This window comes from Ammospiza nelsoni, chromosome 2 (assembly GCF_027579445.1).
Source record: "Ammospiza nelsoni isolate bAmmNel1 chromosome 2, bAmmNel1.pri, whole genome shotgun sequence".
In the NCBI taxonomy this organism is placed as follows: Eukaryota; Metazoa; Chordata; class Aves; order Passeriformes; family Passerellidae; genus Ammospiza; species Ammospiza nelsoni.
In genome coordinates this window covers 16,883,794-16,907,181 of record NC_080634.1, presented here as the reverse complement: position 1 = coordinate 16,907,181, position 23,388 = coordinate 16,883,794, and the positions used below count along the sequence as shown (strand labels likewise).

General features: G+C 41.0%; 1 protein-coding gene across 4 annotated transcripts; it reads right to left on the bottom strand.

Annotated features, from left to right (window-relative positions):
• Positions 1 to 549: 549 nt before the first annotated feature.
• Positions 550 to 23,388, bottom strand: TFG (trafficking from ER to golgi regulator). 4 transcript variants are annotated; one of them, XM_059467099.1, is made up of 9 exons: positions 23,271 to 23,388; positions 20,879 to 20,981; positions 18,999 to 19,206; positions 12,809 to 12,892; positions 11,789 to 11,935; positions 10,164 to 10,331; positions 7,785 to 7,925; positions 3,763 to 3,852; positions 550 to 1,329 (listed from the first exon to the last, which is right to left on the bottom strand). In XM_059467099.1, exons 3-9 carry the CDS (start codon positions 19,180 to 19,182, stop codon positions 971 to 973), a joined length of 1,173 nt encoding a protein of 390 aa, XP_059323082.1. In that variant the 5' UTR covers positions 19,183 to 19,206; positions 20,879 to 20,981; positions 23,271 to 23,388; the 3' UTR covers positions 550 to 970. The 4 variants fall into 4 exon arrangements, with proteins under 4 accessions (XP_059323082.1, XP_059323083.1, XP_059323081.1 ...); XM_059467100.1 differs by lacking the exon at positions 23,271 to 23,388 and adding an exon at positions 22,541 to 22,728 and having other exon boundaries at positions 550 to 1,326; XM_059467098.1 differs by lacking the exon at positions 23,271 to 23,388 and adding an exon at positions 22,541 to 22,726.

Sequence of the window (23,388 nt, the reverse complement as noted above, 5' to 3'; positions counted from 1 at the left end):
GTTTTACATATTCCTAGAATCTGCAAAGTGGAAAATATTAACTGGGAAAATGTTTTGCTCTCTGCTGCAATGTGGTCTATTGACTTCATTACAGCCCTTGATCTGCTTTTTCTTGGCTCAAAAGTGAGTCACTAGGATTGCACTCCCAAGTTCTTCTGGGTGGCAAAGAACCTGTAGAATGTTAGGGGCTTTTTAAGAGCTCTTTTTTTAAATTACCCATTTGGTTCAAATCTTCAAGTAAAAAATGAATTCTCTCCCACACCTTGTTAAAGCAAAATTGATAAGAGACTTTAAGATTTTACGGATTGGTTTCTAATTATTTGGTAAGAGAGTCACTTGACGATTAATGACAGCAGACAGCACCAAACCAGCCCCTGCTGTGAAACCTCTGTGCAAGCCAGCTGCAGTCCCAGCACCTCTCCATTTCCACACCCAGCAATCTGCCTCTCCTCCTACAGACCCCAGCACCGCTGCTCTTCACCACAAATCTCTGCACCCAGCATGCACACTGGTCTTAGCACACTTGTCTTCTAAAATCAAGATCAGGCATTTAATAGATTCAGGATTTTTATTAGTTTTTCCATGTGAACATTACAATTTATAATACATCATATCTAGTTTGACCTCCAGAATGAATCTAATTTAGTACATCATGGTATTAGTAAGAACAAGCCTGATAAGTGGGCTAAACTTCCAACTAGTATCTTCATATCCCTCAGACAAGGCAAGCTAGAATGTCAATCACTTTACAGACATTTAAGTAGTGTTTTCCAAAAACCACCCAGCCCCAAATTAAACTAGGAAGCGAATACAATTTAAAGCAGGAAAGATTTGGTAATTTCCCTCCCCCCAGCAGAATTTAATTAACAGCTATAGTTTTGCCTCATTACAGTTTTGGAATCTCAATTAAAAATTCTGGAGTCTGTCGGGATGGAATCGCACGCGTCAGTCGCTGTCTTCGGGCACCTCCTTAGCGGTAGCCGGGCCCGGGCTGGGTGTAGCCCTGCGGCCCGAACGGGGGACGGCTGCGGGCGTAGGGGTTGGGCCCGCTGGGCGGGGGAGTCATGGTGCTGCCGGGCGGGGGGGTGAAGCCGGGCCGCGGCTGGAAGGTGCCCGGGGCCGCCTGGGAGCCGCTGTAGGCGGCGGGCTGCGAGGCCTGCGTGGTGTAGGGCTGCGGGGGGAAGCTGCCCGTCGCGTACTGCGGCTGCTGCGCCGGCAGCTGCTGCGCCTGGCCCGGGAAGGCGGCGGCCGGGGCCGGGGCGGCCGCCTGGCTGTAGGCCGGGAACTGCTGCGCTTGCTGCGACGGGGGCTGCTGCTGGCTGTAGCCTGCTGGAAAGGCAGAGAGCAGGGTGGCGTGAGAGACACTAAGGAGCCCGGGTGCCTGCAGAAAGACCTGCTGTTCCTAATGTTCACAGCGACAAACGCAAAACGATGCGGGAAGCACAGAAAAGGCAAACCAAGAGTGAACTGCGAGTTTTTCTGCCTCTCACATAAGCGCACGGCCGGGGTTTTGGTGCACACCGCGGCAGCACAGCACACTGACAACAGTTACTATAAAACAGTTTTCCTGTGACTGACAAGAAATAAATTTTAAAAAAGGCAAGTAGTCTCTTCCTAAATATCACACACAAAAAATAAAGTCTTCATTGGCAAATGAGGCAAAATTCAATCCTTTTCCCAAATAAAACCTCCAAATTAAACTGTCTCGACAATACTGTCAGGGTTTTATATTTAAAAACAAAAATTGGTGAAATCATAGGTGTTTTCAGTTCCTTAGTGGTAAATATGAAAAGGTTATGTAGAACAAAACACTTGAGCACAAAACTTCCATTTACACATGTCTCAAATTTGATTTTTCTGTATAACACTAGCTTCCAAAGGGAATTTCTCTTCTCAGAAATTTTAAAATGGAACAAAGTCCTTTCATGAAGAAATAGCTACTTTTATCCAACACACCTGCAGCTACTTGCAATGAAACCTCTCCAGTGACTGGAATCCTGTCAGCATTAAACACCAGACACACAAATTATTAAAAGTGCACAGCCCTAAATGGAAAGAGTAAGGGTAAGAATGCACTGCAGTAAACTCACCTTGAAACTGGGATCAAAATTTACTCATGAGACAAACCTCTGAAGTGTCCATTTTTACACCCATGAATAAATAGCCACTGTTGCCTAGTAGATCTACAAGAGTGGGAAGGTATCCTGCTCTTGGGGAGACATGGGTTTGAAAGGAGACACAATACTCATGAGAACTAAAGCAACACAAACAAAAAGATGCTATGACTCAACATCTCCATCTCTACTTGACATCTCTGCTGTCAAGAAGTCCTCAAAGCAAACTCTGTTTCTGAAGATATTGTGATTAGTTATGACAACCAGAGGTGCCCAGGAAGTTTCTGGTGGCATTTCATTCATACTTGACAATGATGTTGGAAAGCAAAACTCACATTGCGCTAGGGTTTTCACAGAAACATCAGTAAAATAATGGATTAGACAATGGTAGGATATGTCTAGAAAGCAGATTGGAATTCCTTTGTTTCCTCACTCAGTTTTTAAGCCTAGAGTGTCAGACAGACCCTTCTACTTCCAACAGGCTTGCTACTTCTGAAATTATACCTCAGTACATCTGTCTCTGTATTCTAATTACCAGTGTGGTGGGGAGAAATCTGCAGATAACAAGATTTCATTTAAACACTCAAACCAATGAGCTCTCACACAGTGCACAGGAACAAGGTCTGAGGCACAACCTTCAGTCCAAGTATTCTAGGGTTCTTATCCAAGCTAAGCGTGGAATTTCTTTGTGAGCTCTGCAAACCCTCTCATCTATATAAAAAGTGATGCACTCCCACTGTGCACCAAGAAAAGGTCACACTGGCTCCGAGTCACTTAATGGGAGTCTTTTGTTTAGTTTAAGGAGGATTTTTTAAAACAAGGAATGATAAATGCTTTGTATCATTTTCTAAAATTGTTAAGCAAAATGCAATTTGTTACAGAATCTACTCTTAACAGGTTCATCCCTAAACCTCATCTGGACTGTCATTCCTAGCATATACTATGCATTCCTAGATGCCAGCTGCTCCTAAAGGAACTGAAAGTTCTGAGTTCAAGTTTATTTTGGGTATACACCAAAGCTAGCTTTTCATATTTCACTGCACATAAACCTCTAGTGCACTAAAATATTCTTCTGCTGAAAGTCTACTTGCACCTTTAGTTAAGGTATCGGCAAAATCAAAAACTAAAAAAGAAAAACTATCTCTTGAAAGTTTTTCTGGGATTTACAGTATGTCTATTAGGCAAGGATTTACTGAATGACAACTACAGAGTTTGCACCAGTAAATTTTGCATACAGAGATCATTCTAGACACATGAAATAGGGGCCATCTTTAGACATCTTTGATATTTAAGGAAGCTAAATTGGGATATTTAGTCACTTACTTGCTAGAATCCCATGACTGCAGAATATAATCCTGAAGGCTATTCACCCTTCAGGTGATTCATTTTGCCTGCCTTTTTAACAAGGCATTCTGCTGATTTGCAACAAGGTCTGCCTTTGGTCACAATCAAGCAGGACTGAACTCTGACTACATACTAACAATTTAAACAGCTACAGCGCTCTCTTCCTGGCAGTTTCTGAATTGTGCCAGCTCCCATAAGGAACACAGGCACGTGGGCAGCTCAGCACCCTGGCTGCCCCACAGGGTCAGGAATGAAGCCTGCCAGGGTGGGGCACTGCAGGAGCTGCTGCCGCAGAGCTGCTTACCTGGGTACTGCACGCCGTACTGCTGCTGGGGCTGAGCCTGCGGCTGCTGAGCAGGGTAACCAGGCTGCTGGTACTGCTGATACATCTGACCTAGGGATTAAAAACGCATTTCATTGAAGCCCAGTACCCTGGTGCACCACAGTGAACGATACCCTGACAGTCCAACAGCACAGAAACAAACCCAGTGACATCAAAGTACAGACTGTCGTTTCTGAAACGCGCTGTTCTGGCTAAATGAAGTTTATCTAAAGAGCTACATGAGGCTTACTATTGCACATTTTCAGAGGCTGCCAGAACCTGCCACCTTAGCTAGCACTGCTCTGGTGGGTAACAGACCAGGAATCTTTAAACATCTTCATAACTGCTCCAGAACGTACACTGTAAATTAAGTACTTCAAAAGTTAAACATGTCCTCAGATTGTCTGTTTAGATTAGCTTTTTAAGACCATTTCTGCAACCAAGTACTGTAAGCAAGTGGTACATTATTTATGCTGACCACATTTTCCAGATAAGACATCCATCTCTTAGCATTGCCAAGTTTTCTTAAGAGACCCAGCAGTATACACCAGAAGCAAAAATAAAACCATATATTCTTAAGCTTGGTAGTCCAAGCCAATGCTTATTTTTCCTACATTCACTGTTTTCAATTTCTTGGCCAGAAGATGCAGAATATTTGTTTACACAACCTATGGGTCCTATTGAGGTTTATGCTTCTGCTGTTTTTCAATCTAGAAAGTCACAGTCAAAGAACAAAATCAATTATCTGCCAAAACTAAAGCTTAGCTGAACTGAAGCAGACATGGAAACTTTACTATTATGAAGTGTTACTGTACTATTATTCATTCTGCAAAGATCAGCAGACTGTATAAACAGACTGTAAACTCTATGTTCAGAGCTGCACAGAGACAAAAGCAACTTGACTGCTCCAAGTTCTCCCAGACAGACCCCTGTCCACAGTGATTTAAAGTAACTCTTAATTTCTTCTTTAATCTGTATTACTTGCAGCTGAAAGTAACAGTATTTTATATTCACACTAAGGTGTTTAGAATACTTTATACAGATGCAGTAACTTAAAATATTATTTGGTGTGCAATTATTGTGGGATGATGAGTGCAAAACACAAGTCTTGAAAATAATTTAAGTCTGTTAGCTTGATAATTAAGAATCAGAAACTCAGAAAGTTCTCTTTCTCAAGCTCATTTGACATGGGGAAGTTCTGGGAGAATAACCAGCAGGCTGCCTATCTTGGGATAGTTTCCTACAGGCTAATACAGAGACCACACTGGCACCTGCTGGAAATCCCAGGTAAAGGGATAGTAAAGAAACAGCATGGAGTTTTACCAAGGGTTTCTGAGAAGGTTTGCTGTCTTCTCCAGGGCTGAGGTGTTAGTGAGGAACAGAGAGGTGCTCCAGTGCCATTTAAAAAAACATTCTTAATTTACAGCCATGAATACAGGCAGGGATACTCTGGGCCCTCAGACACAGAGTCTTTTCTTTCCCTGGGTTTTTACTCTGAAAACTAGATGAGCTACAGCACTGATGTCTGGTTTTGTACTTAGCAGTGCTTATTGCAGTGAAAGGTCTGCCAGCATTTGCCATTGTTCCCATGCACTGAAAGACTTTTAGTCTGATTCAGAATCCAGACCATTTACATATATTCACACAACATTCTTTTCCCTAGAAGACCATGAAGTGCTTATGGGACAATTTCACATATATTTCAGCAAAGACTAAAAAAGCATCCACATCTGTATATAATTGCTTCTTATGTGTGTTTAGGACTGAATTTAGTGATAGAAAAGCAGAGGCCACAAGACACAGCACTGTACAGAACATCTTTGCTGGATTAACTTAATTCAAATTAGTGAATGCTGAAAACTTCTCAATGGAGGCAGCCCTTCAGTAGTATCCACACAGAAGTGAGGTAACTGGTTCTTAGGTTGTTACATGTGAATATCAAATCACAATCATCAATCACAGTGTTTACTAGCAGAGAAAGCCATTAATAAATAAACCCTGATACACCAGAATGACTGACGCATGATTGGCATCACCAGTTTACTTCAATCTTCAAAGTACTGGGAAAGTGTGTGGGGGAAGCAGAGCTTGGGGAATTTGGGGCTTTTTATGAAATGAACTAATAATTTCAAATTAGTCTCCAAACTAGTTTCTAACAGAACCTGCTGTTCACCAGCAGGGCCATTTATGTGAGTCCATCCTGTTGAAAACCTAACAATCAAAACCTACCCAAACTTCTTGCTGGGTTATGGCTTTGGGGGGACAGCACAAGCCCCCACATTACCCCTGGACTGAGGTGCTATCAGACCTCAGTGAAGTATAAAAAACTACTCCATGTTTCAAAGAAAAGTCTTTGAACACTTTGGAATAGAATTGATAATTGCAATTACACTATCCAGCTTTTGGTGAGAGACTGCTGTTTACCACATACACACCATGCACAGCATGAGCAATGTGTCTCTAATTTCTAATGAACAAGGACAAAAGTTACTTCTGATCTCTTCCCAAAGACTGAACCACAGAGTGAGGAAAATATAATCAATACTTAAAAGATTGCAGTAGCAGTAATAAAAACTACATAAAGCTACAGATCATACCCTTTATAATTAGTACTTGCTGCTACTATACTTTCCTTGACCCAAGTCTAGAAAAATCACACATCTACTCTGATACATAAGCCTAGATAACATCTTCTCCCCAAGTAAGAGGAGTTTTACTGAAACAAATACTTTTCCCTTTCCCTGGTGTTAGCAGCCATACAGGATTCCAAGCTGGTGCTGCTAGTGCTTTTAAGTGCTTCACTTCTTGGTTTCAGTTCCAGTTTAACAGCAACACTTAAAACTTCTTACCTTACTGTATTAAACTAAAGTAAAAAATTAAACTCATAAAATGCAAGTTTAGTAGCTGAGAATATGGTTTCTGAACATTAGGTTTTCTGGCTGCCAACAGAAGAACCTGGAGCCCTTTTTTGCAAAAGTAACTTTTATACATAAACACCAAACTGCTCTATCTTTAAGCTACAAAGATGTCTCTTGCTTTGTTATAACACTTGACTAATGAGCAAGAAAAGGCTGAAAGCAGCAAAATAAGTGTTTCATAAGCTCCACTTCAACCAGCAGTATTCATATCTCTTTAAATGTTACACATAAGTACCAGCTGTTCAAATGCTGTGCTCGATCAAAATTTCCCTTCAGGCAAGGCAATCCAAGAGACTGTGGATACTGTGATCACTATCTCACACTTGTCTGAGCATCAGTAAAGCAAGCATCAGGGGGCTCTCACTTGTGCCTACAGCAGCACAGAAACAATTTTATATTATTCTTCATATGGAGGAAGAAGAAACAAAGCAGGTTACTTCACACACAGTTAAATGCAGGAGTGTGAAGGTCTAAAGGCTCAGTGCACTTGGAAAAAAGCACCAGAAAAATGATGCCCAAATGTAGGAAACCTCAGAATACATAAACTTTGAGAAGTTAAATAACTTTTTTAATGTCATAGTGCAAACAAAATTGAATGTCAGTTAAGACCTTAACTTTAAAAGAGAGCTAGCTGAGCTCTCAGGAGTTATAAGGAACTACCATGTATTTAAGATGGTTATAGGGTTTAACTTGACTAGCACAGAGCCATGCACAAAAAGGAAGCAATGAAATACTAGCTCCAGTCTGTTAGACAGAAATGGTGAGTAAACAAGAGTTTTAATACATAGTAGACAAGCCCACAAACTGAGTTGAGTGAAAGCTTGACACAACACACAGTGTATGACAAGAGCACAGATGCAAGCAGAAAACAGTACCATGAAAATCCTCTCGTGCCACACCACCCGCCCTTTCAAACGGAGCCACTGCTCCCCCTGCTGTTTCTGCAGGGACCAGCAAGGACAAAAGCTGCTCTGCCGAGGCGCACACATGGATCGGCAGTTTGGTGTCCACTTTGGCTCTGCTAATTCAAGGCAGAATCAGACAACATCCTTCACATCCTGGACAGCAGGAAAGCACGCTGCTTACCTTCCACCTGCCCTGTCTGTGGCTGCGGGCTGGGGTAGGGGGGCTGCTGTGCCTGGACCCCAGGGGGATGGGCTGCAGAAGAGGAGGAAGCGATGCTGTCCGGCGTTCCTGATCGCTCCTCTGCAGGGGCACTGGGCGGTCCTAGAGGAGCAAGAACAAAATACAGTATGTGAAATGAACACCAAGCTGCAATTAAAAAATTCTAATACAAGATCCCTCCCTTGCAATGTTTTTAACGTTTTTTCCACTTCAGATTTACATGTGTGTCATACCCAAGCTAAAACTAAGTGTGTATTTAGACACCTAAACTTTCATTTGAAAATATTGGGAGGGGCAGGCAGAGGGGGCAAAATTTTCCACCTATCTCTAGGTCACTCAGATTTCATTCTTCTGAGGAACCTGACTCATTTGTGAGATAAAACCCTTCATGGCAGCATATTTTTTTCAACAGCTTCAAGTGTTAACCTTGCACGCACACACACTGAGGAGCTGCCACATTTGGACACAACATGCACTTACCTATTTTTTCTTATCTGGAGGAGAGGCAAAAGATTGCATGGAGCTATCCAAATGGATTAGCATATTGCTGTGAAATACATGGACCAGGCCACAAAGTGCTTTACTGCTAGTCAAATAGCACATGAACAGAAAACCTCCAAAGAAGTGTTAAAATCACACTCCCAGACAGGATATGGCAGGCTTTAGTCCAAAAGCAATTGTCTGCTCTGCTAATTCTGAAAATATTCCAGCTGACACCCAAAGACAGCATGGAAACTGGGAATTCAAATTTTCTCTACATTATTAAGAAGTTCTGAAACACACATGTGAACAAATATACTACAATTTAATGCAAAATATTTTGTTAGAAACTAGGGAGCTTAAACCTGGATCTTTCCAGCTGTATGAATGCTAAGAGATACTACTTTCAAATTTAAGCACAAGTACTAAAACTGCTGCCAATACATGTTTAATTTTAAGACAGTTATATTTACACATTATAAATATGCATCCAACAAGCCCCTGATTGTGTTTTCATTACAACCTTATTAGGAGAAAGTTAATTAAATCTGCCTACTGCTTGATTTGCATTTATATACATAACTGCAGGATTACAGCTTTAGAAATGGGATTTCTTATACCCTGCTTAAATGGTCCTCTGTGGAGTTCTTTGCACATTCAAAGAATGGTCAAGTAAGTTCCCTCTCTCAGAAGAATTATGGAGACACAAATATTGAAATATCACTGATCAAAACCACTAATTCAAAAAATAACTCAAATTTTCTGCCAGTTGTGCTTCACTTGCTATTGCTTACTTGTTCAGCTAGCCCACTGCAAGTTTTCATCTGGTCTGTGAAAGAACCATGCTGTGACAATACCCAAAATGTGCCAAGGAGGAAGAGATCACACAACAGGCCTGGTCCACAGACTTGTACTTCATATTGAAGTCAGCCACTGTCTGTGGGTACAACTTTAGATACTGCACAGTCACAGTAGTGCAGATAAATTACTTTTACTCCCCACTTTTGCCATGGCAGGCATACTGGAGAATGACCTCCAGTTCCTACTGGTTTGCTCATCTGTATCATTACTTCACACATCATATAAACTCACTTGCTCTGGAGATGAGAGTACACAAATCCTGTTAGCTAACAGCAGTTCCATTCTCATGTTTCAATGAACCACTAAACCTTGCCAGGCCTGCACAGGTTCTGTGCAAAATCACTTCCCTAAGTTCTGCATCACACTCCTAATCACATTCAACACTGCTTTTCTAGCTTCAGTTACCCTGTCTCAAGTTGACAGCATTCATTTAGTATAGTCAGTTTCCATATGTTTAGCATTCTATTACTAGGGCCAGCAGTCCTTCAGATGTTCAAAAATAAATATAATTCAGACAAGGATGTTATTCCATTGTTAACAGTAAAAACGTTCATTCTATTTGCTTCTAAAATGAAACAGAGAAAAGGTGGGATCATACAACACATTCTGAATGACCCAAAGAGCAGAAGCACAAGCCAAAAACATGAACTGCAAGATGAAACCTTAAAGCAGCAGTGAGTTCTACTATCATTGACAGATACCAATTAAGTTAGTCCACACAACAGTTTTCAGTAATTAAATTTTTTTTTAAATGAAGCCATTTTGTACTCTAAGCTAAAGCACAATGCTAAAATCAACAGCAGCATTTCAATATTTTGTACACAAAAGTTAGCACATAGACACAACACCTTAACACAGCAAGTTTTAGAATTCTGAAGACACAGTGAACACAGAACACAGCTTAATACATCCAACATACAAATGCTTTGTGACAAATCAAAACTGGAGCAATTGATTATGAACAGGCTTAGCTTTCCTTTTCACCAGCCACGTCCTTACCTGACACCTGATCATCTGTCAAGCCAAAGGCTGACATGACATTCTTGCTGATTTCATCCTGGTTCTTTAGCGGATCGAATGCAGACATGCTCGCTGCTATAACTTGAGTGGATGGCTTAACATTAGCGTCAGCAGCAGCAGGCTTTTCATCCCTACCATCTACAGCATCTACAAAGCAAAACGCGCGGTTACCAGCTCTCCAGAACTGAGACACCAGCACACACACACACTGCACCGCAGCAATCGCAACACCGCATTCGGGGGCTCCAAAATGTGACTGTTGGAATGTGCACCTTGGGATGGCTGTGAATAACCACTGATGGATCTCAGACTGGGAGGGATCACACAGCTTGGGTTTCTTTCACACTTACTTAAAGATACACTAACACTGTGGACTATCAATATCATATATGACAGGCACAAAGCTCCTGCTTCAAACAAATGAACTGGCCACAAAGAATCCAAAATTAGGAAAACATACATCGTAGTTCCAACTTATGGTGTTTTATCATCTGCAGTTTCTGGTTTGTACTCCACCTTTCTCCACTAATCTTTCCTAAGCTGACAGGTGAAGTTGAGCTCTTTGCAACTACTATACACGTAGCTGAATTGCTCAGAAATGCCTTACCTAAGAGTTATACATTTTCTGTTAAAAGCAAACAACTACAGATAGATACAGACTGGCTAATTTTGTTTACACTCTTAGATCATCACTCTAACCTCCTTCCAAGTAGTTTGTAACCAGAATCCATGGTATTCCACTGAAATTACAAATTGCATGAATTGTAGGAACAGGGCTGGGATTTTTTTAAGCAACAAAACCATAAAAGGTCAAAGTCCAAATACAAAAGCAACATTTCCTAAAAGGCAGGCTGATGTTCTCAGTTCACCTCTTTACTCAGAGCACTGTACTTCATGGCTTTGTGTCATTATTTCTGTGTCCAGCTTACCTAAACTCTGTAGTTAAGCACACAGAGATACAGTACAAATTTTGCATTTGCAGTACAACTGCCCTAAGCTAGGGGATCAATGCCTCAAAACTGTGAGAATAAGACTTTCTTTCCCATTTTGCCCTCCCCAAAAATCCTTTCCCACCCCTACCTGCACCCTCGTGCTGCTTACCCTGAGACAGCTCTGATGCTGGTCTGAGCGCAAAATGTGTGGTTTCAATTTCCTAACCTGGCAAAAAAAGTGGATATAATTTTTGCTGAATTCACTTCTTACTGTTTTAGTGAATCAAACTTGCTTAGCAACACAAGATAAGCACCAGAGCTAGCCCAAAGTAAGCAGAGGGACTACTCAACTGCGAGCAAGAACTCTTCAGCAACAACAAACTATTAATTTGGCTAAAAGCCCTCAAAAGACATTGCTGGAGTTCACAGGTGTTAGTTACAGTGTTCTCACACATTGCAACAAAACCTCGGATTCTGAAGTTTTATTCCTAAGTTAGTTCAGGGCTTTACTCTAGATACATCAAACCAAAATTCTGTCTCTGAAATAACTAAAGCATTAAAAGTTAAGTTCTGGGCCATCAAGCAACAATTATAAATGATCCATATTTCACTTTGTTAAACAGCACACCACTCTGCAAATCAAAGCAAACAGCTCTTTGCCAGGCTGCCTACCACTCTCAGGCAGGTTAGTGGAGAGCCCTGGTTCCGCTGGCGGCTCTAAACAGTCCAGCAAACGATTGACTTTATTGCGCAGTTCTATCAGCTCCCGGCGCAGGTACTTCACCTGGTTGGATTCTAGGGGTCTTGGTTGGCCATTCACTGCAAAACAGCAATTAGATCAACTTAACACTGCAGGAACATCCACTTTAAGATGACCAAAAAAATTCAAACTTTTATTTGCTTGTAGCATCATCATCCTTTGCCAAGTTTAAAGTGACAGAGTTCAGTCCACACAGAGAACTCATTCTAGAGCTTACTGTTCCTTTAATATAATCTCAGTTCAGGAAAAGCTAAAAGTATCAAAATCCACGGTAAGTGTCTGCATTGTTTACTCATTTCCCTGAATATATCCTGACTGAGGCAGTGGCTCTGGAAAGTGTCCCTTTAGAACTAACGCAGTCCACACGACACTGCTGCAATTCATAAATAAGGTCAGTGTCCAACTTAAAGGCTTGGAACTACATGCTAAGTTATCTATGGTACTTTGAAAATAAAGAACTTTTGCACAAAAGCTAAATGATAAACGTTAACATCTATTCAACTCCAAACACCTAACACTAGTTTGGAGCAGTGCACCACTGTGAGATAAAGTGTCAGCTTCAAATTCTCATGCACCTGTGAAAAAACCCCCACAAATGCTAGAGTGGAGAGAACATGGAAAAGGGCACTAAGGAAGAAAGAACCACTGATCACATGTATATGCACACATGCCAAATACTTCAATGCTTTTTACACTTTAAGCAAGTGTAAAAAAGCAGTAGTTTCCATTTCCATTAAGTTTGGAAGTTTAATGAAAAACATCGAGAAAACAGGTATTATGTATTAACTCAGCAATACCAACTTACTGATTGCATTTTCTTCACCTTCTGAGGTGACAATTAAAGTATTTTGTACCTCTCAGTGAAGTCCACTGCCTGAATTTTAATAAATATTATTTAAAAGAAACAGAAAAACACAGTATTCTATACTTACCAAACAATGTCAGCTTAAGTATCCTACTGCATTGAATTGCAAAGGAGAGATCTGAGCTATCAAAAATTGTTATAAGATCTCCATCTGAAAAGAACACAAAAAAGTTACATTAAAATCACAGCCTATGACTACTGAGTTTCACATCAGGACAGAAATAGTTCCTTCATTACTCAAAAATAACCTTCGTATTTGATTGTAAATTCGCTAGAAAAAAATGTTTATTATTTTAGTGCAAGAATCAGCGTGCAGAGAAATTGTGCACAGAAGGTAAGACAGAAGCATGAATGGCTCCAGAAGGGAATCTTCTGACATTAGCCCATTGATGTTCCATATAGTTCATCATTCTTTTATGTTTCCATTCAGGATGAAATATTAGAGCTAAGAGGTCATGAAGTCCAACACCAGGAAGAATGACGCTACCAGTTATAAATGAAATGCCTACACTAAGTGGCTCCAGAACTGTGCTGTTCATGAACAGACAAGAGTCAGATAAATGGCACAAGCCAAACCCAATTCAGTTTTTAAAAACCAAAAGAAAATTTCAAATGTCTAGAACACTTCCTCAGGTATATATTCAGAACATGAGTTGCAAGACTATTATCATTCCCTTGCTGAAAAACAAAGTTAATATGTAGAAGTGAATAGTAAAGATCTCTCTCAGCTTTAACTCACAAGTATGAAGACATGAAGATGCCAAAATAGTTAGCAGAAAACTTCTCTCAAACAGGAATTTTACACACAATTTTACAAGTCACAACTCTTAGGCATGGATTTCTTCTATGTTACATGTCAGAGGATCCTAATGAATTTGCACATTGCCATCTGGCCCAGGAACTATATTAGAACTGGATGGGATCATTTATTCTTAAGATACAAAGGGCTATGCACAAAGCACTGATCACCTGTAATCATAATAATCTCCAAAAGAGATACCAAATTCCCATTAAGTCTGGTCTCTCACGATTTTTAAGTTGAGTTAAGGAAAGCTATCTTTGCTTACTCAACAAAATCACAACTAAAACAAGACTACTGTCTTTGGCAAGACAGATTTTCTGGTGTTTAACATGTTCAACAGGTTATTCATAGGTTAAATGAACCCAAGCTAAGCAGTGCAAAGGAAAGAGTGAGAGCACATTATCAGGGAAATGTGTACTGGCACAAGGGATAGCAGGAACACTTCCTGCCTGAGCAGTTTCATAACTGAGGTGAAACACCACCGAGTGAAGTTTCACCTCGGAAAGCAACAGTGTTTGGATAAATGCCACAGAGCTTGGAACAAAGCCAACTCCAGGCTGCCCAGGCTCCTCCACAAAACACTGTAGCAAGGGGGCTCTGTGGACCAACACAGGAAGGTGTTTTCAATTACAGGTTACTGCCCAAAAGTTCTGAGTGTATATAAATTCCTCACACATTGGTGACAAGGGCAAACTGTAAGTTATAGTTAAAATTTTCAAAGAAAATAATGCTTCAGTATGAATAGTAATAAAACACATGACATCAAGTAGAAACAGCTCAGAATTTGAAGAACTACATACTCTAATTTTGTCATCCCTGACTACAAGTAACATCTCTGCAAAGGAAGGTTTTCTTAAGTACTATTAGTAACACCTCACAGTGCCTGTCAGTCTCCAAAGAAGGTGCTTTCTAACAAAATGAAGTTACAAACACTAATAAAGTTTCCAGTTTTCCTGAAAGAAATAGCGCTGCCTCCCAAGTTTGGTTTTTTTAATGTCCTGTTTTCACTTTTACAATCTCAAAAGACACCTGTTGATAGCAGTACCAGTCAGGGATTCTCTGAGTAGAGACTGAAAAGTCTCCAGAAGCAAGGGCTCCAAACCCCACCAGGCAGCCTGTTCCAGTGACACACTGCCCTCCTGGCCATAACTCATGCTCAGCCTCTCAAACTGCAATTTCTGGCTGCTGCCATCTGGTGCTACTGCAAATTGCTCACATTCGATGGTCACACTGCACTCAGTGGTCACAATGCTCACATTGCAACTCCCTTTCCCCTGGTTCTGCCCTCAGCCCCCTCTGCAGCACAGTGAATAAGCCTGGCTCCCTCCAATGCTCCCACCTGCACAAAGCCCCTCCCTGTCCTCAGCACACCCTGCCAGACCCCTCTGCAGCTTTTCCAAGCTCTTTTTGTCCTGGAGTGCACACATTAAAAGTGAGCACAGCCACGCAGTGGTCCTTTTTTACTATGGCAGTAAAGAGGGCTGTGATGAGGTGTGTGCTCCCTCCAACTCAACAGTTTCTCTAGCTTTCAATAACCTTTCCTAAATGCTGATACCAAAACCCATCAGTGTCTTAACACAAAGCCCTTCTATTCCTTATCATCAGGTAACACAATAAATTATAATTACTTAACAATCTATAAAATTGGCAAAGCATCCTTCTGTCATACCAGCCAACAGTCAGATTCACTGCCTGAACAAAGATGCATGCTCTTAGCAGTCTATCCTGCACATGAAAATGCACATCATCACACATGGCTTACATGGATTAATGTCACCCAAAAGAACTGGGATCATTCCATCCTCATTCTCCCTCACCTATTTTAACCTTTAGGTTGAAGGCATTAAGAATAACGAACAAATTTTCTATTAGCAAATTCTTTTGTTAGCGGGGAAAAAAAAGGCTGAGAAGTACCAAGTACAGAATCTTGCTAGATGCATAAAGTCAGTTTTATGATTCCTATTGACAGCCATCAAATTATTATCCAAGTAGAGTATAATCTAGGATTCATAAGGTATATGTCAAGCCATAGAAGTCTATGACAATTTAAGTATATTAGATATAGCAAAAAAACCTCTTCATCTTAAGGAATGCCAATTAAACTTAATTCCTGTTACCATGACACAGATAGAATTACACAATGTTAATTATTTTCTGTTGAAAAATAAAACACTTTCCTTTATTTTCCCTTTCAATCTTGTTATTTTAGGAATTTATCTTTCTCATTTTTACAAGGGACACTGCTTTCCTTCTCTACAATTTCCCATGATGTACCACATTCTCTGTCATGCCAATTCTAACTTTTTTCTTTCCATAAATAAGTAACTCCCTTAAACTAACCACTGGGCTGCAAAGTATTTCAGCATTAATGCTGCATCACCATGATGTGTTCATGACATTAGAAATCTGACTCATTCCTTCACCCTGCCAGCTGTTTCCTCATCTACTAAGCTTCATTATCTATTAGGCTTATCCACCCTTTTATTTCTCATTTAGTCCATTTTTGAAAAAACAAAAACAAACCACAAAACCCTACACAATCAAAAAACCCCACTACATCAAAATGTAGTTTTCCTTCACTCTAGTACATTTACCAAAGGCTGAGATTACTGACTAGCACAGCAGCTTGAATACATGCAGCACGAGTAAACAATCTTCTATTACAAGGTAATGCAGAGCAAGAGCAAAAAGGCCAATCTCACATGACACCCTGTTTTAAATTCAAGCATAACTTTAAAAAAGCAAAGTTCCTGTTATTGGCTCGACAGGGCCTTTTAGGAAGTGTAACTTGCTAAAAGTTGGTGTGTTTAAGATGCAATTTTACTCTTTGATTCACACAAATTCACTGCTGACAGTCCTCATTAGTTTGTTTGGGGTTGAGGTTTTTTAGCTGACATTGGGTTATGTGTGTTCAAGAACTTTAAATAGCACGTGAAAATTGTTTCACATCTAGCAGAGCAATTTCCTTAGCTCAGGAGTTTGAAAGCTTGAAGATAAAACTTGACTTCACAAAGCAGCATTCAACCTGAGGCTTCTTTTCTCTGGTAATTAATAAAAGCACCACATAACCTAAATATCATGTAGGAATATGGAGGGGTAGATGAAACACTGAAAGACTGCATATGAATTCAGAGAAGGCACAGGTGGAGGTTATGGAAGGAGTGGACATTGTTAGACCAGTTTAAGGTATCTCCTCATAACAGATCCAGACAAGCATTCCTGCAGGTCTGCAGGGATAAAGAACAAAACATAAATTGCTACAATGTATATATTATTATATCTATTATATACCTTATCCAAGGCATCTAATGACTGAAATGGATTTAAAGAAGAATCTTAGTTTAGCTGAAATGAAGTTAAGGATGTAACAGCTCTCATATAACAAGCAAACTGAAGCCTTGTTAACCTTTTCTTGGTCACTCACAACTCTGACAGCAATAACATTTATTAGTTTAGAGTGGTGATGATCAGCTAGCATAGCACACACTGAAATCCCAGTGGAGTAGTGGTACATTCTGTGTGGTGGGTTACCCTGGCTGGATGGCAGCTTTCCACCAAAGCCACTCCATCACTCCCCTCCACAAGTGGCCAGGACAGAGAACTAAGGACAAGATATGAGATAAGAACAGGAAGAGATCACAAATCAATTACCCTCATGGGCAAAACAGACTCAGCTTGGGGAGATTAACTGAATTTATTACCAGTCAAAATCAAAGCAGGATAATTCACCTTTCAACCCCTCCTTCCTTTCCAGCTCTATCTCTTCCTCCCAAGTGGTGCAGAGGCACAGGGAACAAAGGTTATGGTTCCTCTGCTGCAGCCTGGGGTCCCTCCCATGGGAGACTCCTCCACAAACTTCTCCATTGTGACTCCACCCTGGAGCAATTCCTGCCCCTCCTTCTCCACTGACCTTTTTGTCTGCAGAGCTATTCCTCTCATGTAGTCTTGCTCCTCTCTTCTCTGGCCAAAACTACATCTGTGCCATAACTTTTTTCCCCTTTTAAATATGTTACCACAGAGTCATTACCACTATGTCTGACTGATTTAGCCTTGGTCAGCAGCATGTCTGTCCTGGAGCTGCCTGGCTTTGGCCTCCCCTGTAGCCCCCCCACTACCAAAACCTGGTCATGCAAACCAAATACAATTCTGAGACAAACAAAACTAAAAGTGAAAGCAGGAAGTGTCTAGACTGTGAAAGACAACCAAAGAATGCAACTATAATTACTGTCTCCATCATACATCATTATCTTATTTTGAATAAAACAGAGTAGTACACACCAAAACCCCCAAAGACCACACTTAAAGCATGGGTAAGAATGCAAAAAGACCAAAGTAACTAACTTGATTTAATCTAATGAAAAAGCATTCCATCTCCTTTCACCTTTCTCATTTCAGAGTGAAAAAAAATGTAGTAAGAGGGAAAACAAAACAACCACAAATCCACTGAGCTCTTTCTAACTAAAGATCAAAACCCAAATATTGGTCAAGACCCAAGACATACACTACTTACAATTTTGATAAGCAGCATCTCAAAAACTTCATGAACCTCAAAAAAAGGTCCCAGGCTATTCAAAGTGAAATTTTATTGCTTAGATACATGAACAAAAGCTGACATTATAGGCAGCACAAGCAGCACTAAAGTTTGCTAGGGCTATAAAGAGAAATGAATCTGAATGCTTCAGTAACATGGCACTTCTTACCGTGCAACAGCATAATCATCAGTCTTCAAGACACTTTGGATTTTATCACTTCATCCCAAGTTTCATTTTATGTTGTCCCAAATTAAGTAACTTATCCATGCCCCATTGACATTCAAAGAGGAAAGGCCCTCCAATCATAACTTTCTGTCTCTATGCATCTCAAAGGCTCATTCACTCCTCATTCTGTGGAACTCCTTAAGGTTATGATCAATACTTTCTTTGGAACAAGCAATGTGCTTGTTCCAGATTCAAATGGTCCCAGAGAGGAAACATAACTTTTAATGTGTTATTTCAAGTTAAAATTATTTTTCTAATCTTTACTGATAGACAAAAACAATCAAGAATTACTACCATTTAGATCAAGTTTTCAGAACTTGTGTTAGGTCATACATGCTTATTGTCTTTAAACCTTGAAAACCACTGAAAACTCAAAAAAAAAAAAAAAGATTAAATGAATGAACAGAAGAGAAATCTGCAATCAACTTCTTGCAACAGCAAAAAGTGCACATTCTGAGAGAAAAATTGAGGAAATATTTCAGGAAAGAAATAGAGAAAATGCTGTTAAGAGAGCATAACAGGAGATAATGAAACACAGCTTCTACTGTCTGACCAAAAAGATTTCACAAGAAATCTCCTGCATTTGCCTGTGACATTGGACAATTCTAAAAGGTGAATGGCAAAGTTTCTATCCACTGATAAACCAGATCAGAGCAAGAATAGCCAATTAAACCTCAACAGCAGTAATTAAACCTTACCTTCATCTTTATATTTTATTGTGACTTCATCATTGCTCAGAAGCTTTCCTCTAAAAACTCTTTGCATCATTAGCACCAATTCATCATAGGTGATATCTTCATTATGAATAGGGATTCTCCTAATATCCTCCCCAAGCTGAGCTTTGATGATCAGCTTCCCACTTAAGTCCAGCTGCCCATTCATGGTGGTTTCCTTATCACCTCAGACCTGTTAGCAGCAAAACATTAAGAACATTTCAGAAAATAACTGTTAGTTATTGTAATCTATCTGATGACAGTTCTAAAGCTTTACATTATCCCCCAATTTGATTATTTTTACATGCCCCCCCATTATGAAAAAGAACAAATGGCTTTTTTTTTATTTAAGAAAAGATTGCCAGAACAAATAACTCAAAGATTTCAGGCTCTAGGGCAGCTTTACTAAGGGGATCAAGCTGAATCATGCATGATTTTCTAAACAAAGAAGTGCAGAGCTAAACATTGGTTTTATCACATGGATGATCAGAACTCACTGAGGGTTCCTCTCCAGAAAGGAACATATACAATTTTTTAATTTTTGAAAACTTTGATTGGGATATTTTAACCAAGATTTTAGACTTTTAAAAGCAGCTCAATAGACCACATATTAGCTACTCATTGGGCTCAACACATGGTCACAACAGTCTGTTACTCTCAGTGTTTTAAGAGGTGAAAAACTGCTCCAACTGAGTAGCAAATCATCTTGTGTCCTATCAGCACACAGCATATACTTCTGTTATATCTTTAACATTTTAGTTAAGAAAATTTAAACATTACCACTTTGTATTAAGCATCTCTCATTTAAAAACATAAAGGCTTTACATTTAAAAATCTGAAACTACAGTGAAGTTACTCAAATAAAGGAATAAGAGGGGAAAAAAACCACAAAAAGAGATTCAGGTAGTTAGTCAAACGTCCCCTCCTGTTTTCACTGTTTTGGACAGGGCCAAAACAATAGATCAAGAATGAGGATCAATTAAAGAAATCTTTAATTGATCTTAATTGATCTTAATTGATCTTAAAGGATCAATTAAAGAAATCTTAACATTTGAAATACAACTACTGGAGATCTCAAACCACAGGCAGCCCATATCCAACTCAAGATTTCTGAAGCCACATGCAGGCAAGTACATTGTTCATTCTCTTGCACAAGAACTCCCAGAGACATGCAACTATTTTTCTTTTACCTTAAAGAATGTTATAACACAGTGCCCCATGAGAAAAATGAATTTTGCTATAGTCAGTCTATTTTTGAAGTGCTGCACTAAAAATTCTCTCCTACCAGAAACAAGACACTCCACTAAAGCCTTTAATACACTCCTTGATGCACCTCTATATATTTAACTCTATTTTTTCAGTGACAATATTTTGCATTAAAAAGATGGAGTATAATGCCATCTTTAGACTGCAATTAATTTTCTGGGAGTGTTGGTAATTAACTTAACACAAAGCAAAGATTTCAGGCAAAGGCCTTTGTTTAGCCCAAAAAGATACAAGCAATTATTGATCAAAACTCTTCTCATCACATGTAAGAAGAGGTAGGTGGACACAGCCTAACTGCAGGGAAAAGGGGCCAGCAAAGAACACAGCCACGTTGCTGCTGAGGCACTGTGATCAAACTGAGAGGTTTATAGTACTGGTAATGCTCACTAATGCATTATTCAGCTTTTGCAACAGAGGAGTCTTGACTGCAGGCACATCAAGCCAACCTAATTAACTCTAAATTACATTTAAGAGCACAAGGTTTTGCACAAGTTGGTTGGTTGTTGTGATTTTTTTTTATTTAAGCATTAAAAAATAAAACAGTATTGACCCACAGATTTTCTTCAATCTGCTTTCCAAAAATATTCATTTATCATTACCTTGTCTGTTTAGTGCTGCTGGATTATGGGACAGTTTTCCCACCTCACTGCAGGGCAGAGTTAGGATAAGCCGCCATGCACTGTCAATGCAGGGAACAGGAACCTGCATCAGAAAATAAAATAAACATATTTACAGTCACACTTCCTAGAATGCCACCATTCACATCAATCTTTCACTTCAGAACATCTTACTGAATACACCCAATAGAAAAAGCCCTTGCTTTATCCACAATGTAACAATCAGATTTATAATTTTGAGTATTGGAGAATTTGCATTCATCTAAAAGAGATCTCAAACAAGACTTCTGATTTTATAAAAAAATATTTCATTTTTTTTAAATTTTCTAATGGCATTCCTAACAGTAATGTATTCCTTTCCAGGACTAAGATCAAGAGATTATTTAGCATACAGAACAGTCCAGTAGGGAACACCCCTGGCTCCTCCCTTTTGACCCCATGGGTGCACCCTCCTGGCAACTCCTCTTTCACATGCACAGCCAATTTCAACAATCCATAATCTGATTTTTAGATGATTCACTGCTAACCAGAGGAAAAAAGTAGGTTCCCCTTTATTCACATAAAGCTGGGCTTCCCAGCTCTCCTGTTTCAGCTCATCTGGAAGTAAACTGGAACACACAGGATGAAGGCAGAGAACAAGCAAACCCCAGAAGAGACACCAAGCCACTCTGGTTCTCAAAGGCTGGCAGCTGCTCCCCTCATCCTGGGTAGGAAATGCTCCCCTTGCAAAGGGCTGTGCCTGCTCCTGACAGTGAGACTGCTGTGACACACGGAGCAGGGGAACAGGAAGAGACTACTTCTCTGATGCCTCACTCGCACTTTATGAAATAAGTAAGGCAGGAAGATAACACCCCTTTCACCCCAGCCTGCTACAGCTCCAGGTAAGTTCACTGCACTGGATAAATACAGATAATGCATCTAGGAGTGCTTGAACCAAAGAGTTCATTTAGCTACCCCCTCACCTTGTTTAAGTGTAAGACTTGGGCACTGGTTTTGCTTCTTCAGCATTACAGTATTTGCTACTCAGGAACTGTTAACAGTAATAACTGAACCTCATCTCTAAGTCCTAAACATACACACATTTTGGTGGACACAGCTGAACTCCTTTCAACAGATAGAATGTATCGTTCGTTTCTTTGTGCAAGAAAGGAGTTACTGTAATGCCTTATTTACCCACATTACCCACAGAAACCTGCTGTACATCTCTGACTACGAAAAGGTAGCAGGAAAATAAATGCACTTTTTTTGGTCTAGCTGTTCTCCCTTCTGCTTTAAGGTGTCCAGATTTAAAGACACAGATTCTAAACAGTGCAGTTGCTTGATACTGTTACAGAAAACTATGTTAAATACTCAAACTGCTGAATTACACAGCACTAAAGCTTTTTCCCTCACTGTGACACAGCTGAATGGATGACTCCATTGAGAGAGTTCTACAGAGAACACATCCAGAATGCACACTAATGAGCCTTTTAACAAAATCAGTGTCTACTTTCCTGGGGCAGGGAGGAAGCAACCAAACATTTACGTCTCCATCTTTCAGCCTACAGGCTGCTTTCCATAAGAACCACACTGACATCTTTCTAACCTTCGTGGTGTACCACTTGCATTTTACAGGTACAGACTTCTCCTCCCCTCCCGGCTCACCTTCCATTCACATCATGCACTAATCTAGGTGGTGCATGTGGACAGGGATTGCCCAATCTAGGCCAGTCACTTCAGGGTCCCCTCTAAAACCAGCATCTCATGACCACGTTGCATTTCACTACCCTTTCTGCGCAGCAGCAGAGAAAAACAGAGAAAACAAGGGAGGGACAGACACTCCTGCTTTAATTTTTTTCTGATCAAAACAGGGTTCAGGATTAGAGTGACGCCGACAGAAACACGAGCAAGCAGGAGTGCCTCGCAAACGCCACACGAGAGAGAGCCATGAGTATTCCCAAGGCAGGCGGGGGGTGACGCGAGGGAGCAGAAGGGAGAAGAGCTCTTTTCGGGTTTCTCTGTTCCCATTCGGGCAGGCCCAGCCCAAAGGGGAACAGAAATCACAGCCAACGCCTGCCCGGCAGTGAGGAGCCGGCAGCTCTGGTGGCTGGGTGCCCCAGGAAGCAGCGGGCCGAGCAGGGGCAGGGATCCCGGGCTCTCCCGCTCCGGGCCCAGGAGGCCGCGGCCGCTCTCCGCCTCCCTCCGCCACGCCCGGGGGGACGCCAGGGGTCTCCCGGCCCCTCCGCCAGGGGCCGCGTCGCCCCTAGCACCGGGGAACGATGGGGCCGGGAGGAGGGGGCGGCCGGCTCACCCCAAACCCAAAGCTACCCCTCTCTCCCTCCTTCCCGCCGCTTCCACACGCGGCTGCTCCCGCGAGCAGCCACGGCTCTCTTACTCTGGCTTCTCCGCCGTCCCGCCGGTGCAGCCCCCCCGTCCAGCCCCGGGCACGGCCGCCGCCGCCGCCGCCGCCGCCCGTACGTGGCAGGGCAGAGAGAAGGGGCCGGAGCGAGGCC

Bases quoted from the DNA above. Each gene is read 5' to 3' on its own strand.
- TFG (XM_059467099.1), bottom strand. From the start codon at position 19,182: ATGAATGGGCAGCTGGACTTAAGTGGGAAGCTGATCATCAAAGCTCAG. The intron at 10,332-11,788 runs GTAGGCAGCCTG...TTTGCTTTGTAG, and splicing joins CACTAACCTGCCTGAGAGTG to ATGCTGTAGATGGTAGGGAT. The intron at 1,330-3,762 runs GTAAGCAGCTCT...CTGCCTTTCCAG, and splicing joins GTACGGCGTGCAGTACCCAG to CAGGCTACAGCCAGCAGCAG.